The sequence below is a fragment of the Anabrus simplex genome, chromosome 2 (genome assembly GCF_040414725.1).
Source record: "Anabrus simplex isolate iqAnaSimp1 chromosome 2, ASM4041472v1, whole genome shotgun sequence".
In the NCBI taxonomy this organism is placed as follows: domain Eukaryota; kingdom Metazoa; phylum Arthropoda; class Insecta; order Orthoptera; family Tettigoniidae; genus Anabrus; species Anabrus simplex.
This window is the reverse complement of record NC_090266.1, coordinates 281,315,922-281,343,069: the sequence shown is the minus strand read 5'-3', so window position 1 is coordinate 281,343,069 and position 27,148 is coordinate 281,315,922. Positions and strand designations below refer to the sequence as shown.

The window sequence follows — 27,148 nt, the reverse complement described above, 5'->3', positions numbered from 1 at the left end:
TGGGGAGGAAGGATAAGAACAAGAAGATGATAATTTTAAGAGGAGGCCAGCGAAGAAGAGTGCCGCGCAAGTGGTTTTGATGAGACCGTCTTTGATCCTGACCAACATGATGGTGTAACTGAAAACGAGACTGAGTCTGAAATGAAGATCCGTCTGTGAGGCATAAAATATGTGGTACGTCCAAAACAGGCAGATTGTATTGAAACAGGAACCGCTCGTGATCGAACTGGCGACCGCGCGGTCTGTTTCATCCTTTCAAATTGTGCGCGTTGTGGGTTATGATTCAACGCTTCCGGCAAGCTCGCGGCAGCCTGCTAAGACACGACTACGACGTCACGAAGAGCGTGGCCCACACGACAGAGAGAACCATCTGGATGCTTTTTTTTGTATCTCCGCTTCCAGATGAGATATCGACTAACGGACAACGGGACCTTGTAGCTTACAATAACAGGTACCTCTTGTCCAAATTTCATGTTAATAACTATTTTATATAAGGAGATATCGCAATGTCAAGATATCAAATAATTTCAATGACGTGTATGCTCAGGGTCAAGCCCGGGTATATAAGACGAGCCAAAGGACAGTATAGACACGTACTTTTCAAGTATCAGCCAGGCACTTGTACTTACAGTATTAGTACATCCTCGAAGGAGCATTGTCTGAGCTGTAGCACTTTTCAGTGCTCGCTCTTTCTTTTGTTTCAGGATTTCTTACAGGAGGACCAGGATGGAGAAACTATCAGTTCCAGCGAGACCGGCCGACTACAACCACAAGGGAGCGGTGGGGAAACTACGAGCGGTGCTCAGGTTGTTGGACGCCCCCGATTCTCGACGCCCGTCGCTGGTGGTGTACAACCGGTGGGGGAAGAACACCTACCAGGGAACGAGCGACATAATCGATCTCCTTAGTGTGATCGCTGAGTTCCTGGGAGAGAAGATCACCGAGATCATAGGCGAGGTGATCCCTTCCTGGGCGGTCATCATCCGCCCTAAGGACGCACGCCGCTTCGAGGTCTACGCGGAGCTGGTGTCCCAACTGTACCAGGTCGCCCGGCTACCAGGACTCAGGGAGGAGCTGGACGCCTGGGGCAGCCACGAGGATGCAACCACCCAGACGGAGCCAAGGACCGAGGACGACGACGGCGGCGCTCCCCTGTTAGACCGCTGTGCTTAATGAAGTACACGCAGACCAACAAGGCCGCCAACCAGGATCGTCGACCACCTACCAAGGCGAAGTGGTCGCAGACGCAGGCCTACCAGAAAGGGCCTGTTACCCGGGCGCAAACCAGGAGAGCGCCCGTGATGGTTGAGAGCAGCACAGCAGTGGAGAAGGACGCCCCCTGGCGTTCCGAGGCTGCTGCCCAGGCCCAGCCTGCATGTCAGTCGAGCTGCAGACCTCGATGTGCACCCCTCAGGACAGGGAACGCAGCCGAGTCTTAGCACCGACCGACGCCGCCGGCCAGGAGAAGGAAGAAGACGGCGACGCAGCGGAGCCACCAGCTACCCCGGGGTCACCAGGCCGGGAGGAGGGCCACCAGGACGAGGCCTCTTCCCCTGCCGAGAAGAAACCCCCGGGAAGAAGACGACGCCGGACCAGGAAGGCGACGCCCACCCACCAGGAGAGGGCAGCCCAGCCGCAACACAAGACTGCTCCCAGGACAGCAGTCAACCGAGGAGCCAATCAGGAGAGGACCTCAGCGGGTAGCGGCAGTCAGGTGAGAGTAAAACGTCCCCCTCAGCAGCTCTTGCAGTGTTTCCGCTGTCTGAGGTGGGGCCACCGTCAGGTCAGCTCGAGGTGAGGTGCAACCGCTGTGGTGGTGATCACCACTACACGGCCTGCGCAACACTTAGGGAGGCGCCGGTGTGCGCCAACTGCTCGGGGGGCCACCCGGCCTCCCATCGCAGTTGCCCTATCTACCGGGCCATAGCGCGGGCAGAGAGGAAGGAGGCCCGGCGCCATGACCCACCCCCTTCCAGGAGGTTCCCGCCTCGGCGGGCTTGGCCTCATTCTCCGGGATCGGAGACTGGGTACGAGGTACCCTAAGGAGGTGGAGCCGTGCGGCAGGCCCTAGTGGTACTCGACGCATGGCTCCGCAGGCGGCAAGGACCGCGCTAGTCACAGCAGTGCCCAGACGGACTGATCCCCAGACGATGGAATGGCGAGGAATGGGTTTATGTTTTGTGCATATTACCTGTTCCTAACTAACACAACCTCTGGTCTTTTTTCCAGCCCACATCCTTGCATGTGCTATCAAAAGATGTCAGGTTTTACATGTAGGCTCTTCCTTCTTTCTGCCTATGTGGTTTTTCCCTGACCCTTCAATATCATATTTCAACACCATATACCTAACACAATCTCGCCTGGTAGCGTGTCTGACATGGAAACAGGCAGATACTCCTTCTATCACTTCCCACTCTACCCAGCTATCTCTTTTCTTCTTAGAAATTCATAGCATGTCTGAGGCCATGTAGATTGAGTCGATGGTCATGGCGGGGGAGCGGGCTACGGGGGGCCCCCCCGTAAAAAAAGTATAGACACAGTACAGGATAGTAGAGTCCGACTCGTTGGCTGAATGGTCAGCGTACTGGCCTTCGGTTCAGAGGGTCACGGGTTCGATTGCAGACCGGGTCGGGTATTTTAACCTTCATTGATTAATTCCAGCGGCCCGGGGGCTGGGTGTTTGTGCTGTCCCCAACATCCCTGCAACTCACACACCACACATAACACTATCCTCCACCACAATAACACGCAGTTACCTACACATGGCAGATGCCGCCCACCCTCGTCGGAGGGTCTGCCTTACAAGGGCTGCACTCGGCTAGATATAGCCACACGAAATTTAAAAAAGCATAGTAGAGACCTGCAGCCCGAGGTTGTGCCGGCAGTAAAGTTCAACTTCGTGCGCGAGTGTCGAGTCCGAACCTCGAACTAACTAGCCGCGAGGTACAGCCGAGAACTCGTAACTCCGACAGCGGTATAAATCCTGCATCTAAGTTTTTCCAAATACCGTACTCAAACATTTCGCGTGACTTATAATATACAAGTGTTAGACATAGCGTGTGTGATAGAACTGTTGATTAACTTATACATTAATACGACGAGTCTACTGTACGTGTTAACTTCTACGAGTAAATTAACCAGTTAGGACTTTGTGGAAACTACATGCCTAATACTTCATGGTTAGAAGTAAAGACAGTGCCATTAACTATTTCATATTTCATTGTGATAAGAGTGATAGTAGTCTGTCTCTCAACGCATCGGGAACATAGACTGAATCCTACACTAAGATCACGTGTGAAGTTGAATGAATAACTTTATTTCAATTTCCTTGATCTGCATCAACATGCCAGTCAGAACTTAGTGAAGTCAGGGTACTGTGAAGGTTCAGTTATCTTAGCACAGACTTTGTTTAAAACTTATTTAACTGCATTAAACTTGCAAGTGAAACTTTGTAAACTCGGTGTCTCATGACAAGTCAATCACCTTATTAGTGGACTTGGTGTAAATTGCTGCGCATATTAACGTGCGACTTGGAACGAAGAGTGCAATATCACTCGAAGTGGTGTGTGTAAACCAACGTCCCATGCATACTCCGACCGCTCGTATTGTCATGTGAACACACGCCGATGGAGACGTGGTAACTCGGAGGGATACGTGGTAATGGTGTTCCTCACCTATGGTGGACGTGGTGATGGTGTTCCGGTCTATGGTGGACGTGGTAACTTCGAGGGATACGTAGTGATGGTGTTCCTGATCCATGGTAGACATGGTACTATAGTCTGTGAGGACACAGTCAAACGGAGCCAGTTCATACATAAGGTGATATGCATCTGTGTCATTAAAGAATAGTGTGAAATGTGTCTCAATTCAGCAAGTCACTTTAAACTTTCCAACAACTTTAATTCAAATTCAATATAATTTCGAACTCATACATTCCAATTTTTCAAATGACTTTCTACTTCTTAAAGCCAGTGTAATATTACGTCGTACCGACGAACTTGCTAATGAGTGGGAACTTTTTTTATTGCTAGTTGCTTTACGTCGCACCGACACATATAGGTCTTATGGCGACGACGGGACAGAAAAGGGCTAGGAGTGGGAAGGAAGTGGCCGTGACCTTAATTAAGGTACAGCCTGGTGTAAAAATGGGAAACCACGGAAAACCATTTTCAGGGCTGCCGACAGTGGGGTTCGAACCTACTATCTCCCGAATACTGGATACTGGCCGCACTTAAGCGACTGCAGCTATCGAGCTCGGTCATACAGGAAACCCAAGGAAATCTTTGGAGAAAGGAAATCTAGGTATATGAATATTAAGAGTTCTGAAGGAAAGCAACTTCTAGGGAAAGAAAGCAAAGCAGAAAGATGGCAGGAACATAACCACCAAGGTAAAGACGTGGAGGATACGCTTCTGGAACAAGAAGAGGCTGTTGATGCTGATGAAATGGGAGACTCAATTTTGAGGGGAGAGTTTGACAGAGCTGAGAGAGACCTAAACAGGAACAAGGCACCTGGAATTCATGACATTCCCTCTGAATTACTGACTGCCTTAGAAGAAACCAGCATGGCAAGGTTATTCCCTTTACTGTGCAAGATGTACTGTATAAGACAGGAGAAGTGCCATCCGATTTTCGACAGATTGTTACACCTATTGCCAAGAAGGCCGGTGCTGACAAGTGTGAATACTACTGCACCATTAGTCTAGTATCTCATGACTGCAAAATTTTCACACGTATTATTTACAGAAGAATGGAAAGACAAGTTGAAGCTGAGTTGGGAGAGATCAATTTGGTTTCAGAAGAAATGTGGAAACACGTGAAACAATCCTGACTTTAGTCTGATCTTATAGGATCGAATTAAGAAGGACAAGCCCGCGGACATGGCATTCGTAGATCTAGAAAACGCATTCGATAATGTTGATTGGACCAAGCTATTTGAGATTCTGACGGTGACTGGGATCAGATGCCGAGAATGAGAATTATCTATAATCTGTATAAAAATCAGTCTGTAGTGATAAGAATCAAGGGCTCTGAAAAAGAAGCAGCAATGGAAATTAAAGAGGAACTTGGAAAGGGAATCACAATCCAAGGAGGGAAAATCAAAACCATGACATTTGCCGATGATATTGTTATTTTATCTGAGACTGCAGAAGATCTCAAGAAGTTGCTGAATGGTATGGACGAGTTCTTGGGTAAGGAGTACAAGATGATAATTAATGTCCAAAACAAAAGTAATAGAACGCAGTCGAACAAAGGCAGATGATGCAGGTAATATTAGATTAGGAAATGAAGTCTTAAAGGAAGTAGATGAGTATTGTTACTTGGGTAATAAAATAACTAACGATCGCAGAAGGAGGACATAAAATGCAGACTAGCACAAGCAAGGAAGAGCTTTCTTAAGAAAAGGAATTTGGTCACTTCAAACATCGATATAGGAATTATAAAGATGTTTCTGAAGACTTTCATCTGGAACGTGGCATTGTATGGAAGTGAAACATGGAATATAACTAGCTCGGAAAGAAAGAGAAGGTTTTGAAATATGGTGTTACAGAAGAATGCTGAAGGTGAGATAATAGATCAAATGGGCTAAATATGACGAGAAGAAGAGACAGAATGATAACCCCCCATGGCACATCAGCCCCAAAGGACCATGGCCTACCAAACGACCGCTGCTCAGCCCAAAGGCCTGCAGATTACGAGGTGTCATGTGGCTGGCACGACAGATCCTCTCGGCCGTTATTCTTGGCTTTCTAGACCGGAGCTGCCATCTCAGTCAGATAGCTCCTCAATTGTAATCACGTAGGCTGAGTGGACCTCGAACCAGCCCTCAGATGCAGGTAAAAATCCCTGACCTTGTCGGGAACCGAACCCGAGGCCTCCGAGTGAGAGGCAGGCATGCTACCCCTACACATCTTAAGACACCCAGGACTTGTCCAATTGGTTTCTGAAGTAAGTGTAGGCAGTAAGAACATTAGGGGTAGACCCAAGATATATGACAAGCAGATTAGAGCAGATGTAGGATGCAATAGTTATGCGGAAATGAAAAGGTTAGCACAGGGTAGGGTGGCATGGAGAGTTGCATCAAACCAGTCTATAGACTGATGACTCAAACAACAACAACAACAACAACAACAACTCATTTTTTAGTCAAAAGTTATCATTTCCATACATTACATGAGAGGTTAAGTCACAGTTTTCTGGAGAGACACCTACCTAATCACTTAACTCCTTATACCCAGATAGAGAACAAGCTATGCAGATTTAGATTCTGACAGAACCCCATTTTTAATAAAAAGTGCTTTATGCCCTTTTTCATGCACAGTACTAATATAGTACCACTGAGATTTTTCAACCCAATAATTTGGTGGCTACTGGTAGATTGGGTAGTCCAAACCACCCGGGCACAATGAGAACCATGATTAAGATAATCCATAGTAATTGGTACCTGACTCTAAGGACCACTTCCTAGGTCCATCAGCTGTTGTCTGGGGTCCCCGAACTAGAATGCGACTACAGGTACCCATGTTGCAATCTATCTGATCAACACCATGTGCATAAAGTCTGAGAACTATTAACTAATATACCTGTTGTGTTATTTAGTGTCCAAATAAAACCATGCACCTACATATGATATGAACACAGTCGTTCAAAAAACAGAATGAGTGCTTGGTATTGTATATTCTTTGCATTTAGGCTAATATTTTGTGTTGTCAATCGATCACTACTGATCTTCATTTAGGGCAGTCCCCCAGGTGGTAGATTCTCTATCTGTTGTTTTCCTAGCCTTTTCTTAAATGATTGCAAAGAAATTGGAAATTTATTGAACATCTCCCTTGGTAAGTTACCGGTACTTCAATCCCTAACACCCCTTCCTATTAACAAATATTTGCCCGAATTTGTCCTCTTGAATTCCAGCTCCATCTTCATATTGTGATCTTTCTTACTTTTAAAGACACCACTCAAACTTATTAGTCTACTGATGTCATTCCACGCCATCTCTCCACTGACAGCTCGGAACATATCACTTACAGAACAGATGTAAGGCTTTTCAGGCGTTTGCTCTATTAACCAGCGTTTCGTCTTATGTCTGACACTAGACTCATCAGAGTGGGATGTGTGAGACCCTACCCACTGACGCTGGGGTGTATGCAGGTGAACTTATCAGAAGCCCATATAAGAGGCACAGTCTGATAACTGCATACGGGAGATAAATCTCCACAATGGAATTATTGCCCGCCTAGCAATTCCCATAGAGGGAACTTAGAATTTTCCATACATATCACTTAGTCAAGCAGCTCGTCTCCTTTATCCCAAGTCTTCCCATCCCAAACCTTGCAAAATTTTTGTAACGCTACTCTTTTGTCGGAAATCACCCAGAATAAATCGAGCTGCTTTTCATTGGATTTTTTCCAGTTCTTGAATCAAGTAATCCTGGTAAGGGTCACATACACTGAACCATACTCTAGTTGGGGTCTTACCAGAGACTTATATACCCTCTCCTTTACATCCTTACTACAACCCCTAAATACCCTCATAACCATTTGCTGAGATCTGTAACCTTTATTTACAATCATATTTATGTGATTACCCCAAAGAAGATCTTTCCTTATATTAACACCTATGTACTTACAATGATCCCCGAAAGAAAAATTCACCCCATCAATGCAGTAATTAAACTGAGAGGACTTTTCCTATTTGTGAAACTCACAACCTGACTTTTAACCCTGTTTATCATCATACCATTGCCTACTGTCCATCTCACACATTATTAAGGTCATTTTGCAGTTGCTCACAATCTTTTAACTTATTTATTATTCTGCACAGAATAACATCATCTACAAAAGGTATTATCTCTGATTCCACTTCTTTACTCACATCATTAGTATAGCCTATATATATATTAGAAAATATTAAGGTCCAATAATACTGCCTTGAGGAATTAGAGGGTCAGATAACGCTTCAGATAAAGTTTTACTGCGTCCACACCAAGATGTTTTTGTTAACTTTGTTAATAAACTATGTTCATGACCATTTTTGTATGTTAATAAACAAAATAGCGTGTTCATTAACTTTCCGAGCGTGTTGATAAACAAAATATCTTTAACTTTTGCGAATGAAATTTTTCATTAACTTTTAGTGTTTTCGTTAAAAGTTTGGTTCGCACATGCACAAAGACTCAATTAGAGCACACAAATTCGTAGCACGGAATACAATGCTTTTTTATTTTTCAAAATAGATCAGAAAATCGCAAGCGACTCATATACTGTGCGGAATTACAAAATACCAGGAAGCCTATGACAATATTATTTTGTTGAAATGGAGTGGTCAAATCTAAAGGTCTTGGCGCTAATTGAATCCTACCAGAATTATCCCGTTTTGTGGGACAGTCTGCATCCAAACCACAAGGACAGGAATGCTCGAAAGGATAATCACCCGGAACTGGCCTCTGAGTTTAATTGCACTCAACATGATATTGAGCATAAGATTAACAAACTCAGAGGTCAGTTCCACAGATAATTTTTGAAGGTGAAGAAGAGTAAAAAAAGTGGAAGCAGCCCAGACTGTGTTTACACACCAAAATGATTTGCTTATAGGAGTATGCTAGCCTTTATGGTAAGGGAAGAATATAGTGAGACCACAGTAAGCAATTTACAGGTTGAGGTAAGTAAACATGTAGGCTATTTATTATTTTACACATATATAATTCTTAACATTGAGATTATCCATACATAAATATATGTACATTACTGTCAGGGGACTCAATATGTATGTGACCCATTGGTTTGAAAAGAGTTAACAACATAGTAGTATACTTATTTTTCTATTAGCATGAAAGAGTCAAATCAAAACTGATCTATCATAAGAACAGTATTGTGATTACTAAGGCTCGGAAGTTCATGCCCTAAAAAACTAAGAAATATGCATGCAAATATGCCATTAAATATGCACTATTAAAAAAATGGCAGTAGACAAGTCAGGCTAGCATCGATAATAATAATAAACTTACATTTATTCCTTGGAGGTTGAAGCAGAAATGGTCCCGCTGTCAATGCTGAGTGATGAATAGCAGTTCACAACCATCACTTTGCACAAATTTTCAACTGAAAAACATAGTCTGTTGTCTCGCAAAACACTTTTGTAACGTTACTGCGGAATATTTAAATGATAACTGCTCCACAGAAAGAGGCAAGTCTCTCGGTGTGACAGACGGTTTTCCTTCGAGAATGTCTTGAATATCGCACAACTGTTTATAACGAGGATTTTTTGAAGTTACATAAGTTCTTTTTCTTTCACTTTTTGATCTATACTACCAGGAACAGAATTTAGATTGGATATAGTTTTTTCGAAAACAGTAAGTATTTCCTTTAAGGGAGATCCTACAGCTTCCAGTGACGTTATGGCAGTTGGCAAAAAAGAAAAATGGGCATTTATAAAAACAAGATTCTCTTCTATTTCAATGCCTGACAGGATATTTTGCACTGTTTGTATTGATGCAACTCTTCGAGTCCAATGAATTAATAACCTCGAATACCTCTATGTGCTGAGCATAATACAAAACTGCATCCAGCCGTGTTCCCTATCGTGTTAACAATGGCGCAGGAGGAAGTGGGATAATGGGTGCTGTTGATCTAAACAACTTGACACTTGAAGGAGATTCAACAAAAACTTTCTTTGAACAGGCCAAAAATCGACCTACCAATGGGAAAGAATTGCGTATTGTCTCAGCAATGCGATTAATAGCATGTGCCAAACAAGTTATATGAATTAAGTTAGGAAAAATACCTTTCAGTGTTTGTCCTGATTTTTACCATATAAGTATCTGCATCGGTAACAAATAAAAGTACCCGGTCGTATTTGATTCCAGATGGCCATAATAATTTCAATGAGTCCATCACACACTGTGTTACAGTTACACTGTTAGTAGCTGGCAATTCACACACATTAAGAAGATATGGTATCGTCTTTTGTTCCTTATTTAAGGCGCCCACAATTACATTAGCAATAAGTCGGCCCTCAGAATCAGTGGTTTCATCAATAGACAACCACACAAACTGATCTGCTAATACAATCTGTAAATTTGACAATACGTTATTGTAACGCCCTACGTACGTCTTACGCACTGTACTTGCTTCAGGCACATGTTGTCGTGTGTATTTAGCAAGAAAATGTTTTAATGTGGGGGTTATTAATTTTACCAGCAGCTCCTAATGCTTGGTACAAGTCGTAAAGAAAATCCACTAATCCTACTTCCTAAACACTCTAATAGTTGTTTTTGAACAGGTTCTTTATTTGCGAGTTTGCTAGTTAAATTCTCCTTATGATTTGCTGTGTTTATGTGTTGAACTATTTGAAATCTTTCCTCACTCCCTATAGTTTTCTCACACGCTCCACAGAACAGTACCCTATTATCTGTAGATATTAGGTCACCCAAAAACTCCTTCTGTAAATTAGTTAATCTACAACTCGAAGTTGTTCTTATTTTCGGCATTTAAAGAACTTTTTAACGGACACTTTACATGCGAAACATAGTTTGAGGAGCTAGTTGCTTTATGTCGTACCGACACAGATATGTCTTATGGCGACGATGGGACAGGGAAGGGCTAGGAGTGGGAAGGAAGCGGCCGTGGCCTTAAGGTACAGCCCCAGCATTTGCCTGGTGTGAAAATGGGAAACCACGGAAAACCATTTTCAGGGCTGCCGACAGTGGGGTTTGGTCACAACCATTTCACAACACTGTTACACGACTCATTGGACAGCCAGTCGAGAGATAAGCACAAAACGTGAGGGTAGATGATGAAACGGGACTCACTGCGTGACATCATAACCCCTCACCACATGATAAGTTGCGTCATCATGCGCAACATTACTGCCATCAACCTGATGAAAAAAAGCTGATTAAAAATACTGTAAAAAAACCATTAAACTGATTAAAATATCCCATACAGGCGCTAAGATATTAAAATATGATGCATTTATCAAAATCATGAAAATATGCAGTTATATGCACCATAAAAGCATGTTCAAATGACTGTAAGTTCCATAATTTGTATAATTTGTATAAGAATACATTTTTAACCCCTAAAAAACATGCAAATACATGAACTTCCGAGCTCTAGTGACTACATTATTATACTAATGAGCTATGTAAACAAATATGCCATAGAAGAATAACAATCCCATTGCAATCTTATAACCAAAACAGATTTATGCACATTTATCTTGCCATGGCATACTTCCTTCCTAACTCAAAAAATACTGTAATTTGTAAATTCAAGGCACACATTCTTAGCATCTTGCGCTGGCCTACCATGTCCTTCCTGTATAAGTCGCAGTTCAAATTCATCCAGTCTCCAATATTCGGAGTGACTGTCCCATTTTCAGTATCTTCAATATGAAATGAACCTGGAGGAGTGTATTTCTTGCAGCTTTATTTCTACGCAAAAAGTTGTGAAGTACAATACATGCAGTTACAATAATTCTAGCTTTAGCTGGAACAAGCATTATTGGTTTTCTGAAAACTCTGAATTTTGTTGTCATTATTCCAAACACATTTTTAACTATCCGCTGAGCCGTGCTAAGCCGATAGCTGTAGATCCTTTCAGGTGATCCCCTTTCAAAACTACCATGGTACGGTTTTATGATACTTGTGCACAATGGAAATGCTTCATCGGCTACAAATACATACGGAGTATCAATGTCTCTCCCAGGAAGTGGGCTGGGTTTCGGAATATCTAACAGGTGATTTGTAATTGCTGAATATAGACTAAAATTGACATACACTCCGCCAACTGATAGTCTCCCATTAGATCCCAAATCAAAATAAATAAACATGTAATTTGCATCTGCTGCAGCCAAAAGGACGATGCTGTGGGTGTCTTTGTAGTTGTAATAGTGGCTACCACTATTTGGAGGGGATTGTAGTACCACATGTTTACCATCTACTGCCCCAATACAGTGACAAATTCCATACTCCATAAAATCCTCTCTCTATTCTTAACCAGCCTGTGTCAACTTGTGGAACCTGAAATAAGCAAACAAATAAAGGTTTCATAGTACCTTAACTTACATTGAAAAATTATGGTTGAGTGCCCTTTTAATAATTTAAGACCAAAGAAAATACTACGCCTACGAAAGTATCAAGAACCGATCATGTTTCAACATTTATTATACCAAACCTTGGAACATTTTGAATTGATGATACACAAGTGGACTTCGACTCTGACGATATATGCAGTGTGAGCACTGAAAGTCAGTTTCCTCCAGTGATGGAAATGGATAGGAGTACTCATGGAAGCAGTACCTCCTCACAACAAATTTAGAAACAGGAGAAGGACTGTTAAAAGCACTGATGATAAAATATCAGAGGCATATAGTGCATTCCAGCATGTGGCACAAGTGCTAGTTACACCAGAGGATGATTTTGATTTGTATGGGCATTTCATTGGCAATGAACTGCACCAATTTAAAAATAATCCTCATCTTCTGGCAACAGCGAAGTTCAAAATAAATCATATCATAATTAAAGCTTCAATGGAACAATTTTCTAGTGAAGGTGGTGAAGCTATAGTGTTAGAAAGCCCAGTGAACAAACTTCATAATGTGCATAAAGGAATATACAAATGTGAAGTAATTTTTCTGCTGTATTCTAATGTATCTTTTATCATAATTATTCTGCTATGTTTTAATGTATATCTATTCTTGTTATGTTCTAATGTTTTTTTTTTTAAATTTTGTATTGTAATCCTTTACCATAATGTGTAACATTTCACATCAAACACACATATTGTAACATACATATGTTGTAGCAAATCAAAATCATCCTCTGGTCCACTGGTGCTTGTGCCACTTGCTGGAATGCACTGTATGCCTCTGATGTATCATCAATGCTTTCACCAGTCCTTTTCCTTTTTTCTTTTGGGGTGAATTTGTTGTGAGGTATCGTCAGGGCCCAAGTCCACCTGTGTATCATCAACCTGAAATGTTACACGTAGTGTTGCCAGATGTACGGTTTTGCCCGGAACAATACTTCTTTTCTCATTTTGTTTCACATACGGTGCACCCTTTAAACCGTACGCCCAACGTTCCTTTTTTTTTAAATATCGCAGTTTAGATAATAGTATAGTACTGAAAAAGTACGCGGTTATGATCAAAATATTCTGTATTCTAACCAATAAAATGGAGTATGGCTTTTAGTGCTGGGAGTGTCCGAGGACAAGTTCGGCTTGCCAGATGCAGGTCTTTTGATTTGACTCCCGCAGGCGACCTGCGCATCGTGATTCTGACGAATGATTGGTCATCACAGTTGATAACAACGCCTCTGGCAGTGTGCTAGCGGTACTAGTGGGTATGTAGAGCACGAGTCTCCTCAACTTTATTCTTGGGTTGCATTGTGAGCGGACGCAGGATGTGTGCGGTAAACAAGAAATTGTTTTAGCATAGTGTGTTATATAAACGATAGCTATGTTAACTACATGGAATATTTTGAGTAATAACCATAATGGCTAAATTTATAAATAAACGAGAATGGGGAGAGATCGATGAAGTTGAAGAGAAAGACACAGAGAAGAAAAGAGGTTGCAGCAGTATCGTTCCGTCTGGGAAAACGATTTTGCAGAATTACAGCACGTCATGGGTAAGAAGTACAAAAGAGAGATGCAGAGTGTGTACTGGAATAGCTGGAGTAGGCTTTTCTATTAGTCATGGCAGAATAACGGATGTACGGGAACATTTCAACAGTGCTTCGCATAAGGAGAGGCAGAATTCAGCATGGCATGCAAACTGTATTGAAAAGCTACTTTCAGAAAAAAATCTTCAGAGTCAGAATAGGTAAATCAACATTTTAATTGTAAGAGATGGGCCAGCGTACATTTTTTTAAACGAGCAGACTCTAATGTTGGCCTATTTTTTTTCTTCAGAAAAGTGCATCGGAACTTACGCTTGTATACCATGCTGTAAAACACCACCTAAGTTACGCCAGCACAGACTGCAATGTCAAACTTCTGTCAGAACTGTTTCTGGATTCTTCCCTAGCAAATAAAATATTGTTTGGGAAGACAAAGTGTGAGGCTCTAGTGAAAGCTGTATTAGGTCCATATAGTGTGGAATGTGTAACAAAAGAATTAAGAGAATTTTTTTTGTGTGTGTGGGTTTTGATGCTTCAAATAAAGGAAACCAAAAATGTTTCCCAATAGCTGTGAGGTATTTTGTTGAAAAACAAGATATTTGTAACAGAATTACAGACTTCTACAAAGATGCAGACAAAAGTGCTATAAAAATGTCTCAACAAATTTATAACAGAATTTCCGAACATAGTTTAACACTAGAACCGCCGGAGCGGTCAAAATTGACACTTCCAGTAGAATTGTATCTACATTTTTCATTATATTTAGCAGATATTTTCCATATAAATAACCTAGTCTAAATAAATATATTTAGTCTTGCAAAGAGTGATCTAACAGTCAGTCTGTGAGGTATATACTGTTATGATATACTTGAAAATGCAACTGGAACAGAGAATGGGGGAATCATTCTTTAGTTACAAAGTGACTTGCACATTAAATAAATTGAATGATTTGTTTACTGGGGAAGTTAAAGTCTGTGAAAATGATTTTATAGATGTCTGAGGTTTGCGTTAATTATCTATGCTCATGGTTTGATTTTAGTGATGATTCTAATGTTTTCTCACCGAATTGTATAACTCTAGAAAACTCACCTCAGTTCAGCAAGATTTAGAAGTTAGCGGAGACACTAGGTTTACAGGAAAAGCTGAATATTGATGACATATGTTCAGAAGTTGTAGGAATAGTCTAATTGTTTCCTGATGGGGGTGGTGCTGGTGAAAAGTTATAACTAACTCTCCGAAGTAAAACAGTACCAGATGCGGGGGTATATATCACTGGCTTAATTGGCTCAGAAAAACTGAAGAACATTTTGATGGTACTTAAGTTTGTCTTAAATATATTTACATCAAATGTATGCAGTGAAAGTGTATTTTCAGCAATGGCAATAAAATGGAGAGATGACAGAAGCAGATACTCAGTAGATTTAATAAAAAATGAACTTCTTGTGTACTTCAACTATGATGAGAATTGTATGGAATATCTCAAGAAAGTTTTGTTGACTATGAAACTGTTACAAACTGTATCTTGAAACGACAAGTAATTGTGAAATGTTCATTTCAATGTAAAGACTAACGCATTATTAGTTTGTAATAAATGAAGTACCTACATATTTCATGCTGATGCTGTTATATTATTGCCAGTATTTATTTGCTAATATAACCAAGGTCTCTTCTCTTAATCATGGCTACGGTGTCTTAACTTGGCGATTTTGCAAGGAAATGGAAGTGTTCCGTACTTGCTATCTGGAATCAAGCAAGTGTTCCTTATTTGCCATCCGGAAATCTGGCAACCCTAGTTACACGTCTTGGTATAGTATAGAGTGGGATTGCAAGTGTGGTTGAGTGAATTGGGGCGAGTGTGAGTGAGCGGGGACGAGTGTGGGATTGAGAGCACGAGTTTGGAAGCGAATGTATGGGTGTAATGTAAAGTATTCTTAATTTTGTATTCTTTTAGTTATGTTCTAATGTATTTTTTTTATGTTTGGTGAATGAAACTTATTTTTAATGTGGATTGTGATAAAAATAATTAAGTAATTTCCAGCTTCGCTTCTCACTGAATTTATAACCTAACCTTCCATAACCACTTGTATATGATCAGAATAATACTAGCCTAAATAGATTACATAAATACTATCTTTCTTTCTTACCTGGAATGCCATCTCCATTAATGATAGGGTAAGTATAACTTTAAGATCCCTAGCAACTGGTGACTCCTACACTTCACTTATGTATTTATCTAAGAGTAACAAAACAAGCAATTTCACTTATTATGCCTGAGGTATGTAAAGCTGTACACAACAATCTCAAGGAATTGGTAAAGCACAGGAGCGCTGCATCAAACCAGTCTATGGTCTGATGACTCAGATGATTAGTTCACACCAAAGTTTTTGCAATTTCAGGCCCAATTACTGTCCACAAGAACTGAAAGTCATGTGGGGACATTCTCAGAAAGTTTTGAAAGCCTGTTGCATCATGAATTAAAAGTTCTGACATATGTGTCCTCTACAAACTTTATTCTAAATGCTTTTCCAATATTTTTTTTTTTTTTGCTACACTTTGTGTCTGTGCTTCTCTCTAATTGCACTCATTAAAATAATGAAAGCTGCAGCTGTAAGTATTTTCTCCTTCCTGGCCCTATCCATAACAGATATTATGGTGTGGACACAATGTTAAAGAAGTTTGTTAAAAAAACGTTTATATACATGGTGAGAAATGTTTTCATTAACATTGTTTATTAACTTTGGTGTGAACTAATCATCTGAGTCATCAGACCATAGACTGGTTTGATGCAGCTCTCCTGTGCTATTCATTTCTACGTAACTACTACATCCTACATCTGCTTGTCATATTCATACCTTGGTCTATGCTACCATTCTTACCACCTACAATTCCCTCAAACTCCAGCTCAACAAGTCCTGCGTGTCTTAAAATGTGTCGTATCACTCTACCACTTCTCCTCATATTTAGCCATATCGATCTCCTCTCACCAATTCAATATCTCCTCATTCATGATTCAATCTATCCATCTTGCCTTCAGCATTCTTCTGTAACACCAATTTCAAAAACTTCTATTCTCTTTCTTTCTGAGCTCATTATCATCCATGTTTCACTTCCATGCAATGCCATGCTCCAGACAAGTCTTCAAAAAGGTCTAATTCCTGTATCAACGTTCAAAGTGAGTAAATTTCTTTTGTTAAGAAAGGTCTTACTTGCTTGTGTTAGTCTGCATTTTATGTCCTCCTTACTTCTGCCTTACTTCCTTTATGACTTCATTTCCTAACCTAATATTCCCTAAATCACCTGACTTCATTCGACTGCAGTCCATTACTTTTATTCTGAACTTATTTATTTTCATCCTGTACTCCTCGCCCAAGACTCTGTCCATATCATTCAGCAATATCTCCAGATCTTACGCAGTCTCATATAAAATAACAATATCATCGGCAAATCTCAGGGTTTTGATTTCCCCTCCTTGGATTGTGATTCACTTTCCAAATCCCTCTTTGATTTCCTTTACCACCTGTTCCATATAAACACTGAAAAAAAGAGGGGGACAAACTGCAGACTTGCCTCACGCCTTTCTGCACTGATGCTTCTCTTTCAAAGCCCTCGATTCTTAACACAGCAGACTGATTTTTGTATAGAATCTCAAATAGCATGGTTCAATCACCACTGTCGAATGCTCTTCCTAGACCTACAAACGCCATTTACGTGACCTTGTCCTTCTTAATTCGGTCCGATAAGATCTGACGTAAAGTCAGGATTGTTTCAAGTGTTCCTATATTTTTTCTGCAGCCAAACTGATCTTCTCCAAACTCAGTTTCAACTAGTCTTTCCATTCTTCTGAAAATAATGTGTGTAAAAATTTTGCAGGCATGAGATACCACAGTAAACTAATGGTGCAGTACTTTTCACACTTGTCAGCAACAGCTTTCTTGGGAATAGGTATAACAATGATCTGCCGAAAATCAGATGGCACTTCTCCTGTATCATGCACCTTACACACTAAATGGAATAACCTCGCCTTGCTGGTTTTTCCTAAGGCACTCAGTAATGCAGACTGTCATCAATTCCAGATGCCTTGTTCTTATTTAAGTCTCTCAAAGCTCTGTCAAATTTTGACCTCAAAATTGGGTCTCCCATTTCATCAGCATCAACACCCTCTTCATGTTCCAAAACCATATGATCTACATTTTTACTTTGATACGACTGTTGCATATATTCTTACCATCTTTCTGCCTTGACTTCTTACCCTAGAGTGGTTTTCCATCTGAGTTCTTAATATTCATATACCTAGTTTTCCTTTCTCCAAAGTCTTCTTTGATTTTCCTTTATGCAGCATTTCCTAGGACCATACAACCTTCAACATCCTTGCACTTCTCTTCCAGCCAGTCTTCCTTAGCTGTCCTGCAATTTCTACCCACTTCAAGCTTTAATCGCCTGTACACTTTTCTGCCCTCCTCATTGTTTGCATTCTTGTAATTTGTAGTTCATCAATCAGGTCTAGTATCTCCCAAGTTATCCATTGATTCTTAATTGATCTTGCATTTCTTCCTAACCTTTTTTCGGCAGCCCTACTGACCTCATTCCTCACAACTGTCCCTTCTTCCTCTATTGTGTTTCCTTCAGCCTTTTCATTTAGTCATTGTGCAGCATGTTCCTTGAAACAATCCCTCGCACTCTTTACTTTCAACATGTCTAGATCCCATCTCCTTGAATTCCTTCATTTCTTCTATTTCTCCAACTTCAGATGGCATTTCATGACCAAAACGTTGTGGGCAGAGTCCTAGTCTACTCCAGGGAAAGCCTTGCAATCCAACATCTGGTTTCTGAACCTCTCCCTAAATCACAACGAAGTCTATTTGATACCTTCCAGTATCTCCAGGTCTCTTCCACGTATGCAGCTGTTGTTTGTGGTATTTGAACCAAGTATTAGCAAGGACTAAATTATGATCTGAATGCAGAATTCAACCAGCCATCTTCCTCTTCCATTCCTTTGTTCCAATCCAAACTCTCCTGCCGTACCACCTTCTCTTCCTCTCCCTACCACTGCATTCCAGTCCCCTATCACAATTAGATTCTCGTCACCTATTACATATTATATTAAATTTTCTATCTCTTTATATAATCGTTTGATTTTTTCATCATACGCTGAACTAGTAGGCGTAGGCTATACACCTACATTATTATGGTGGGCATTGGTTTGGTGTCTATTTTGACAATAATAATCATTTCACTATGCTGGTAGTAGTAGCTTACCTGCAGCTATATTTTCTTAATCATTATTAAACCAACTCCTGCATTTTCCCTCTTTGATTTTGTGTTGATAATTCTGTAGTAGCCTGACCAAAAATCCTTCTCTTTCTGCAAACGTACTTCACTTATAGCATCCACATCTAACTTTAGTCTGTCAATCTCCCTTTTCAGGTTCTCTAACCACCAAAATGTTTCAAAGTTCTAACATTCCATGCTCTGACTCACAGAATGTCAGTATCCATCTTCCTGACGATTGCCTCCTCTTGTGTAGTCTACACCCAGAGATCCAAATGGGGGAATATTTTACCTCCGGAATATCAGTACATCATTCATACAAAGAGAACTGCATGTCCTCGGAAGTTAGTTATGGCTGTAGTCTCCCGTTGCTTTCAGCCATGTCGCAGTATCAATACAGCAAAATTATGTTAGGTATTATTACAAGGCCATATCATTGCAAGCCCTCCACTTCATGACCGTATCGATGAGTACAATCACCAAATTAATTTCAAAACCACCTAATCGATACTTCATTTTTTGCCTTGGGCAAAATTAAAAATACATTAGCACACACACAACATGTTTCGATCACTTAGTGGTCATCTTCAGCTGTATAAAGATAGTTGAGATGAAAAACATTTGGACAGTAAGCACATTAAACCTTAAAACTATGTCCCATGGGATCTTGAAAACTATTGCTCTACATGCTCTAAAAGAAGGGAAGGATGGGGGGCTAATATGTGTGGATGATACTTAAATTACAATTCGCATCTACAATTGTGTTGAAAAAACTTATTAACTAATATACATATTTAAAATATTTAAAATAAATAAAATAACACTAGGTGGCATGAATAAAAAAGTCAATGTTTGAAACAGTCTTCAGGCAATTGTGAGAGGGTTACTTAAAGTACCCGTCTACATGATAAAAACTTATTTACTAATAAACATATTTAAAAAATTATCTTCAAGCGTCTATGGTGAAGCACTTTTAAAAACACTTGGTCTTGAATAAAAAGTCTATGCAGAGTATATTCCAGTCTTCTGGTATTTGTTGTTTGTATTTTGTGATGATATCTCCTTAAATGTTGCTCATTATGTTATAGTAAAAGGCCGTGTGTGTTGACTGTTTGATTTGCAAATACTACTCTTTAGATTGTGGTGAAAGGATGTGTTGATTGTTTGAATTGCAAAGGTCCTTTGGTAGCTTCTCTGTTATATAAAATGGCGGTCTTCTAATTAGGGCAGCTTGCCTCACGATCTTAACTGGAAAGATGTTTATTCCGCGCCATCAACACATGTTTATTAGTAAATAAGTTTTTAACATCATGTAGACACGAATTTTCATTTAAGTAACCCTCTCACAAATGCCTGAAGACTGTTACAAACATTGACTTTTTTATTCATTCCACCCAGTGTTATTACGAAAAGTGTATCACCACAGACGCTTTAAATATTTTAAATATGTATATTAGTTAATAAGTTTTTTCAACACAATTGTAGACGCGACTTGTAATTTAAGTATCATCCACACACATTACCTTACCCCCCTCCCCCTTTCCCTTCTTTTAGAGCATCTAGAGCAATAGTTTTCAAGATCCCATGGGACATAGTTTTAAGGTTTAATGTGCTTACTGTCCAAACGTTTTTCATCTCAACTATCTTTATACAGCTGAAGATGACCACTAAGTTGTTGAAACATGTTGTATGTGTGCTAATGTATTTTTAATTTTGCCCAAGGCAAAAAATAAAGTATCGATTAGGTGGTTTTTAAATTAATTTGTTGAAGGCCATATCACTACCACCCTTACAACTTCCAAAAGTTTGCTACCCTCCTTTCGATGAACCATTTGTTTGTCTGGTCTCTCGACAGATACCCATCTGATATGGTCGCATCTGTGGCTAGGCTATCTGCTTCACTGGGATGCAAAAGCCTCCCCACTGTGGAAAGGACGCTTAATTATTTAAAAAAATATAATTCACCTCATATGTAGATACAAACCCTGTGGATACCTACAACAAAACTTTGTATATGGGTTCAACTGTTTCTGAGAAAATGTACTTCCAAAGAACTTACACAAAACCATGTTCTCATTCTTTTTTTGCTGGAGCGAATGTCCATTTCAAGAAGATTATAAAGTCTCATTACTTATGAAGGCTGAGAGGCTTATGAGGAAATTCAGAGGAACTACAAAATTGTCTTTGTTTGCTATTTGTTTCACATCGCCCTGACACAGACAGGTCATATGGTGACGATGGGATAGTAGAGGGCTAGAACTGGGAAGAAAGCAACCGTGGCTTTAATTAAGGTTCAGCCCCAGCATTTGCCTTGTGTAAAAATGGAAAACTACAGAAATCCATTTTCAAGGATGCCGACAGTGTGGTTTGAACATACGATCTCCTGAATGCAAGCTCGCCGCTATGTGACCCACACCCTGTGGCCAATTTGCTTGATGGAACTACAAAAGTAGCCTATATTCTAGCCATTGTTAAGCGAGTACACCATGTGTTCATTTCCTATGATCAATATGGCTAGAAGTAAGCAAACAACAATAGCCACAAGATGTCAACCTTGAGAAAACGTCTGCTTACTCACCAAAGTCCTCCTCAAACATCACAGAAAAATATCAGGAGAAAATCTGTCACAATTTACAAGATGAAATTTACCAACACTGATTTCAAGAAATTTCAATTAAAGGAGAGCTTCCAATCAACAACTACCAAGACTGCGCTAGGAGGGTCAGTCCTCCTCCTACCAGGCGAGTTGGCCGTGCGCGTAGAGGCGCGCGGCTGTGAGCTTGCATCCGGGAGATAGTAGGTTCGAATCCCACTATCGGCAGCCCTGAAAATGGTTTTCCGTGGTTTCCCATTTTCACACCAGGCAAATGCTGGGGCTGTACCTTAATTAAGGCCACAGCCACTTCCTTCCAACTCCTAGGCCTTTCCTATCCCATCGTCGCCATAAGACCTATCTGTGTCGGCGCGACGTAAAGCCCCTAGCAAAAAAAAAAAAAAAAGGTCCTCCTCCTAAGAAATTATCTTTATTCTCAGTAATACATTAAGACCCCACGGAAAGAACGGGGTAAGTCCATTTTTACGGGAATGAGTTTATGGCACATTCTGGTGGTCAACCATCATCACGACAGGCCAGCTGAAATTACTTTCAAATTACGCAGTAAGTCACCAAGATACAGATGTTTTAACTTTCAGTAGAAATGGAAAGAACGTTCCATGTCCTCATCATGGAAAGAATGGGGCAAGTCCAAACGCATTTTTACACCAGTTTCATCAGTTGAGCTGTGAGCGTGATAATCTGAGGTTAAGTTAATTATACTGTAGGGGCAAAAGATCATTCTAGGTCGATGCCCTGAACAAATAGCATAAAAAATATTTTAAAAAGTATTTATAATGTGTTGTTCTTTATTATAGTAGTATTTACTTTTTTAAGTTTGAGAGTGGTGTGGTTCATTTCGGATCTCTAAAATGAGTTAATCATTGGAAGATGAAGGTGAGAAGGCATCTGTTCATCAATCAGCTAAAAAGAGAAAAACTATGGTAGAATGGTACTGTTTGTAGGGACCTTAGGGCAATATATCATGTGCTAGGCAGTGACTGCAAATGTTCACTGTTTGAATGTTTCACAAGAATCAAGCCCTATAATATAAAGGAACTTACCAAGAAATTTAATTTGCTACTTAACAAACAGTCATTCTTCTTATTTAACCAGCTTGATTTCTGTGACATTAACTGCACATAGAAGGTCTAGGCATTACAATTCCCCTACGAGAGATGGCTTTTTCTGATACATGGTAAGAGTCGAATGAAATGGCAGTTATGAGGGAAATTCCTATATTTTTTTTTCCATCAATCACTACTGATCTGCATTTAGGGCAGTTGAACAGGTGGCAGATTCCCTATCTGTTGTTTTCCTAGCCTTTTCTTAAATGATCACAATGAAATTGGAAAATTATTGAACATCTCCCTTGGTAAGTTATTCCAATCCCTAACTCCCCTTCCTATAAACAAATATTTGCCCCAATTTGTCCTCTTGAATTCCAACTTTTTCTTCATATTGTGATCTTTCCTACTTTTAAAGACACCACTCAAACTTATTCGTCTACTGATGTCCTCCCTGACGGCTCCTATTTTCCAAAAGTCCTTCATTGCTTTACATGGAATAACAAAGCGTAGACTGGCGACGATACAATCAGGTATGAAGGAAATAGAAATATCTCTTAAGGATAAATGAGGTATACATGGTAACTTGTCATGCAAAATATCCAAAGAAAAGGGGGAAGCTGTTATATACCACAAAGGCTCATTTAAAGAGAAGAAAATATACCTTCCAGAAGAAATTATCATTAAAAATATACTAAGAGTTATACTTAAAAAAATCCTGAACTTCAAGTTTCACATGAGACCTAGGCCTATAAGAAGATATTTAACAGCAAATTTAAATTGCATTTGAGTATTCGCATACCGATATCTTTTCAACATGTAACAAATTTACAGCAGAATTAAAGGCTTTGAATTTAAAGCTTTCACAAAATGTCACTGAACAAGAAAAACTGGAGATTACAGAGAAAAATTATTTACTATGGGAAACCAGGTTCGCAAGCTAAGAGCCATCTGAAAGAAAGCGAAGAGCAAGGAAACAACGTAAAAAGACAGCTGTAATGGAAGCAATTTGCAGGGACTATCAAAAAAGCTTACCCTTGTCTAACATCACCACCAATAATGTCTATTACAACCATAAGTTGTCTTTCTATAGTTTCAACATTCATCAACTGTCCGACTGTGATGCTATATTTTATACGTAGGCCCTACACAGAAGATATAGGCTAGGGAATAAAGTTACTACTTGTTTGCATAACTATGTGAAGTCCTTGATTCAAAATTAGGGGTTCTTACAATATTTTGTTATTTGTGCTTGGAACAAATTAAGAACTATTCAGTGTTCTTATACCTTCACCGGGGGTGGCTCGTGAGGTAGTACTGTTGTGCCATGGCACCACCAATGTAATTTAAACAAAAAAGAAAAAGAGATAATTTCCTCTCAAGAACAGTTTATATTAAATTTAAATTTCAAGAAAATGTATGCATAGCCTATCTTATTCTGTCTTCATATGAACAAAAGCGCAATTCGAAATGCACTTGGGCAATGCTTGTCTGAGTAGTTGAACCAGATCTCATGGGCACCGCTTGCCAACATAAGACATTGTACAAAGCTCAGGGAGTACCAGTGGCTGCATGACTCAATGCTTCAATTTCATGCACTAGAGTGCAGCATGTAACAAGCATAAGTGTGGACAGATTAGGCACAAGTCAAAACTACTTAATATTTCAACCGCTAGAGTACAGCATATGGCAAGCACAACGTAGACAACAACCTGCATTCACTGTTTCTAACTTAGAGTCATGATCAGAAAGTTAGATTTCAAGAGTGCTGTTCAGATACTACATGAGTAGTCTTGTTGTAATCAACAACCTAATGTCACAATTTATGCCCAATTAAAATAATTGGGACATAAGCTGTGATAATCCAGTAACAGTCCCGATACAGATTCTTAAATCAAAATATCAACACACATCCTCTGTTCTAAAGGTATTGATAGTTTTTTTTTTTTTTTTTTGGCAGTAGCTTTAAGTCGCACCGACGTAGATAGGTCTAATGGCGACAATGGGATATGAAAGACCTAGGAGTTGGAAGGAAGCGGCTGTGGCCTTAATTAAGGCACAGCCCCAGCATTTGCCTTGTGTGAAAATGGGAAACAAAGGAAAACCATCTTCAGGGCTGCCGACAGTGGAATTCGAACCCACCATCTCCCAGATACAAGCTCACAGCCGCATGCGCCTAACCACACAGCCAACTTGCCCAGTAATTCATAGTTCACCATAACTAAATCTTACAACAATTTCAATAGCAACCCAGGTCTCGACGTGACCCCAGATATAATACTAAGTAATATTATAAAGTTTATACTGAACCTAGTCACTCCCTGCAGCGTTACAGACATCAGATGGCTGCTGGAATCTTATAAAGCAAATTACCAATATTTTTTTCAAATTTTGTGAAAGATCACCACAAATAATTTACAATCTAATTGATTCCTATAAAAATTTCCAGCATCAAATGAACGACTTGTGAGCTAATAGATTAACAATATTCAACGCAAAGGACCATGTGACAAACTGGAGAAAGATATATTTGCTTCATAAGTGACAATTCAGTTCTAGGGTCACAAGTACAAAAAAAAAGTAAACAATTCATAAACCCATATCAAGTGTACAAGATTAGCTCTTATAATATCCCTAGATAATTCTCAGGTGTAAAATATATTTCTTACAGCTCACTGTGATCAACTCGTAGCAAACAGTCTATTGTTTCACTCAGATATACGTCCGGGTAATGTCAGACATTTATTGAAATTATAAAAAAACATACCTAACCGCGCCTCGGTCTTGTAAAGTACCGGTACTCACGATGGCATTGAAGCCCTGTCATAATATTATCAATAAGTAACGCTTATGTCAAATAAGTGAAGAGTTAAATCTAAAACAAGCACAAGCGGTTTTTAACACACATATCATGGGAAAATACTTCATAAAAACAGAGAACTAAAACTTAGTATTATTTTTACTTACTTACCTCTCAGGTACAGTCTTCGACTTTAACTCATAGAACTGTTGAGAATGAAGAGTCTGTTCCTGCTCAAATTTGCCAAAATCAAGCCCAAGCTCGATATCTTCTGTTGTCAAGTTATCCAAATCGAAGCCCATATCTATACCGGACTCAAACATGTTCATAATATTTGTTTATCTACCAGGCACTATTTATTAAAAACATACAGATGACAACGCCATAGGAGAGTACAGTAACTAAAACACTTTATAATCCATAATGCATTTCAATGGTTACGTTAACAAGGGAGAAAAACCAGGAAAAAATAACAATACGCTACTACATGCACGCCTTAAAGATAGCAACTTACATGACATTACAATCATAACCACAACCACATGGAATAAATATAAACCCAGGCTACCTACAAAAAGAGTGCAAATAACAATACCAAAGAAAATTCAAGATATCGTAATCAACGAGCTAGAATAACATAGAGGGGCTGTAAGCCTGTCATCAGCGCTCCCTGCTTGAAGCAAGTTGATAAGGGGCAGCCATGTTAACGGTTGTCAAAACAAAGCGAATTGGCGCGAGAGCATATGTTGAGGTGACAGGGAGATCGTGCATGCCAATTTAATTCCCTAAGTTTTAAGAAGTGAAAACATCGATTCTCGCTTTCAAGAATGCCAGCCGTAAGCTCAGCGTATGGTTGTTCTAATCGGAGTAATAAAACCAAGGATATATGGTACTTTAAGCAAGTATTACTGATAGCCGAGATTCTTTTTGTAATTTCTGTCTGTAATTAAATCCATCTTATTGTTTACTTAGCGAAAGTACGGATAGCCACGGTAATTATTTGTCGAATTTTGTTTCGGATTTCGTTTAAAGAACAAGGAATTAACGGAACAATGCGTTGTGAGGGCGAAAAGAGATAAATGGTATCCCACTCAATTCAGTTGCTTATGCTCTGTACATTTCCAGCCCTATTTAATTTTCATTCAAATTTACAAATAAAGAAAATGGAGCGCCCACAACCAAGAAAACGTTAACCACAAAAAAAAACTTATTTCGTTCAAACGTACACTAAGTATGGTAAATACAGTATTTTACTGCTATTTTTGAAATGTATACAGCCTTTATTGTAGATGTCTGTTGCCTTGGTTTTTAAAACTATGCCTCACTTCATAATGGACAACTTTCAAGCTTACCTTTCAGCTAGTAATCCCAGTATGATATGGTAATGGGAGAAACATGTTATCCCACTATATTATAATAAATAATTACACTAAACGATTATTGTGGTAAAGTATTCATGGGCCGCCTCTGTGGTGTACTGGTTTGAGCAGCTGCCACCCCTGGAAGCCCGGGTTCGATTCCCGGCTCCGCCACGAAATTTGAAAAGGGGCACGAGGGCTGGAACGGGATTCTATCAGCCTGGGGAGGCCAACTGAGTAGAGTGGGCTCGACTCCCACCTCAGCCATGCTCGAAGTGATTTTCCGTGGTTTCCCACTTCTCATCCAGGCAAATGCCGGGATGGTACCTAACTTAAGGCCACGGCCGCTTCCTTCTTCCCCCCACAAAGCCCCTGTTCAGCATAGCAGGTGCAGCCCTCCCTCACATTTGTATCCCCCGACCCAACTTAACGCCAAGGC

The 27,148-nt window shown here is 40.0% G+C and overlaps 1 protein-coding gene across 1 annotated transcript in view; it reads right to left on the bottom strand.

Moving 5' to 3' along the window:
* The window catches only part of Mitf (transcription factor Mitf), a 533,115-nt gene extending 507,274 nt beyond the window's left edge, over positions 1-25,841 (bottom strand). The window contains exon 1 of the mRNA XM_067140584.2: positions 25,523-25,841. Coding sequence (XP_066996685.1) covers positions 25,523-25,680 — 158 coding nt within the window. The 5' untranslated portion in view covers positions 25,681-25,841. The remainder of the gene's footprint in view (positions 1-25,522) is intronic.
* Positions 25,842-27,148: the final 1,307 nt, after the last annotated feature.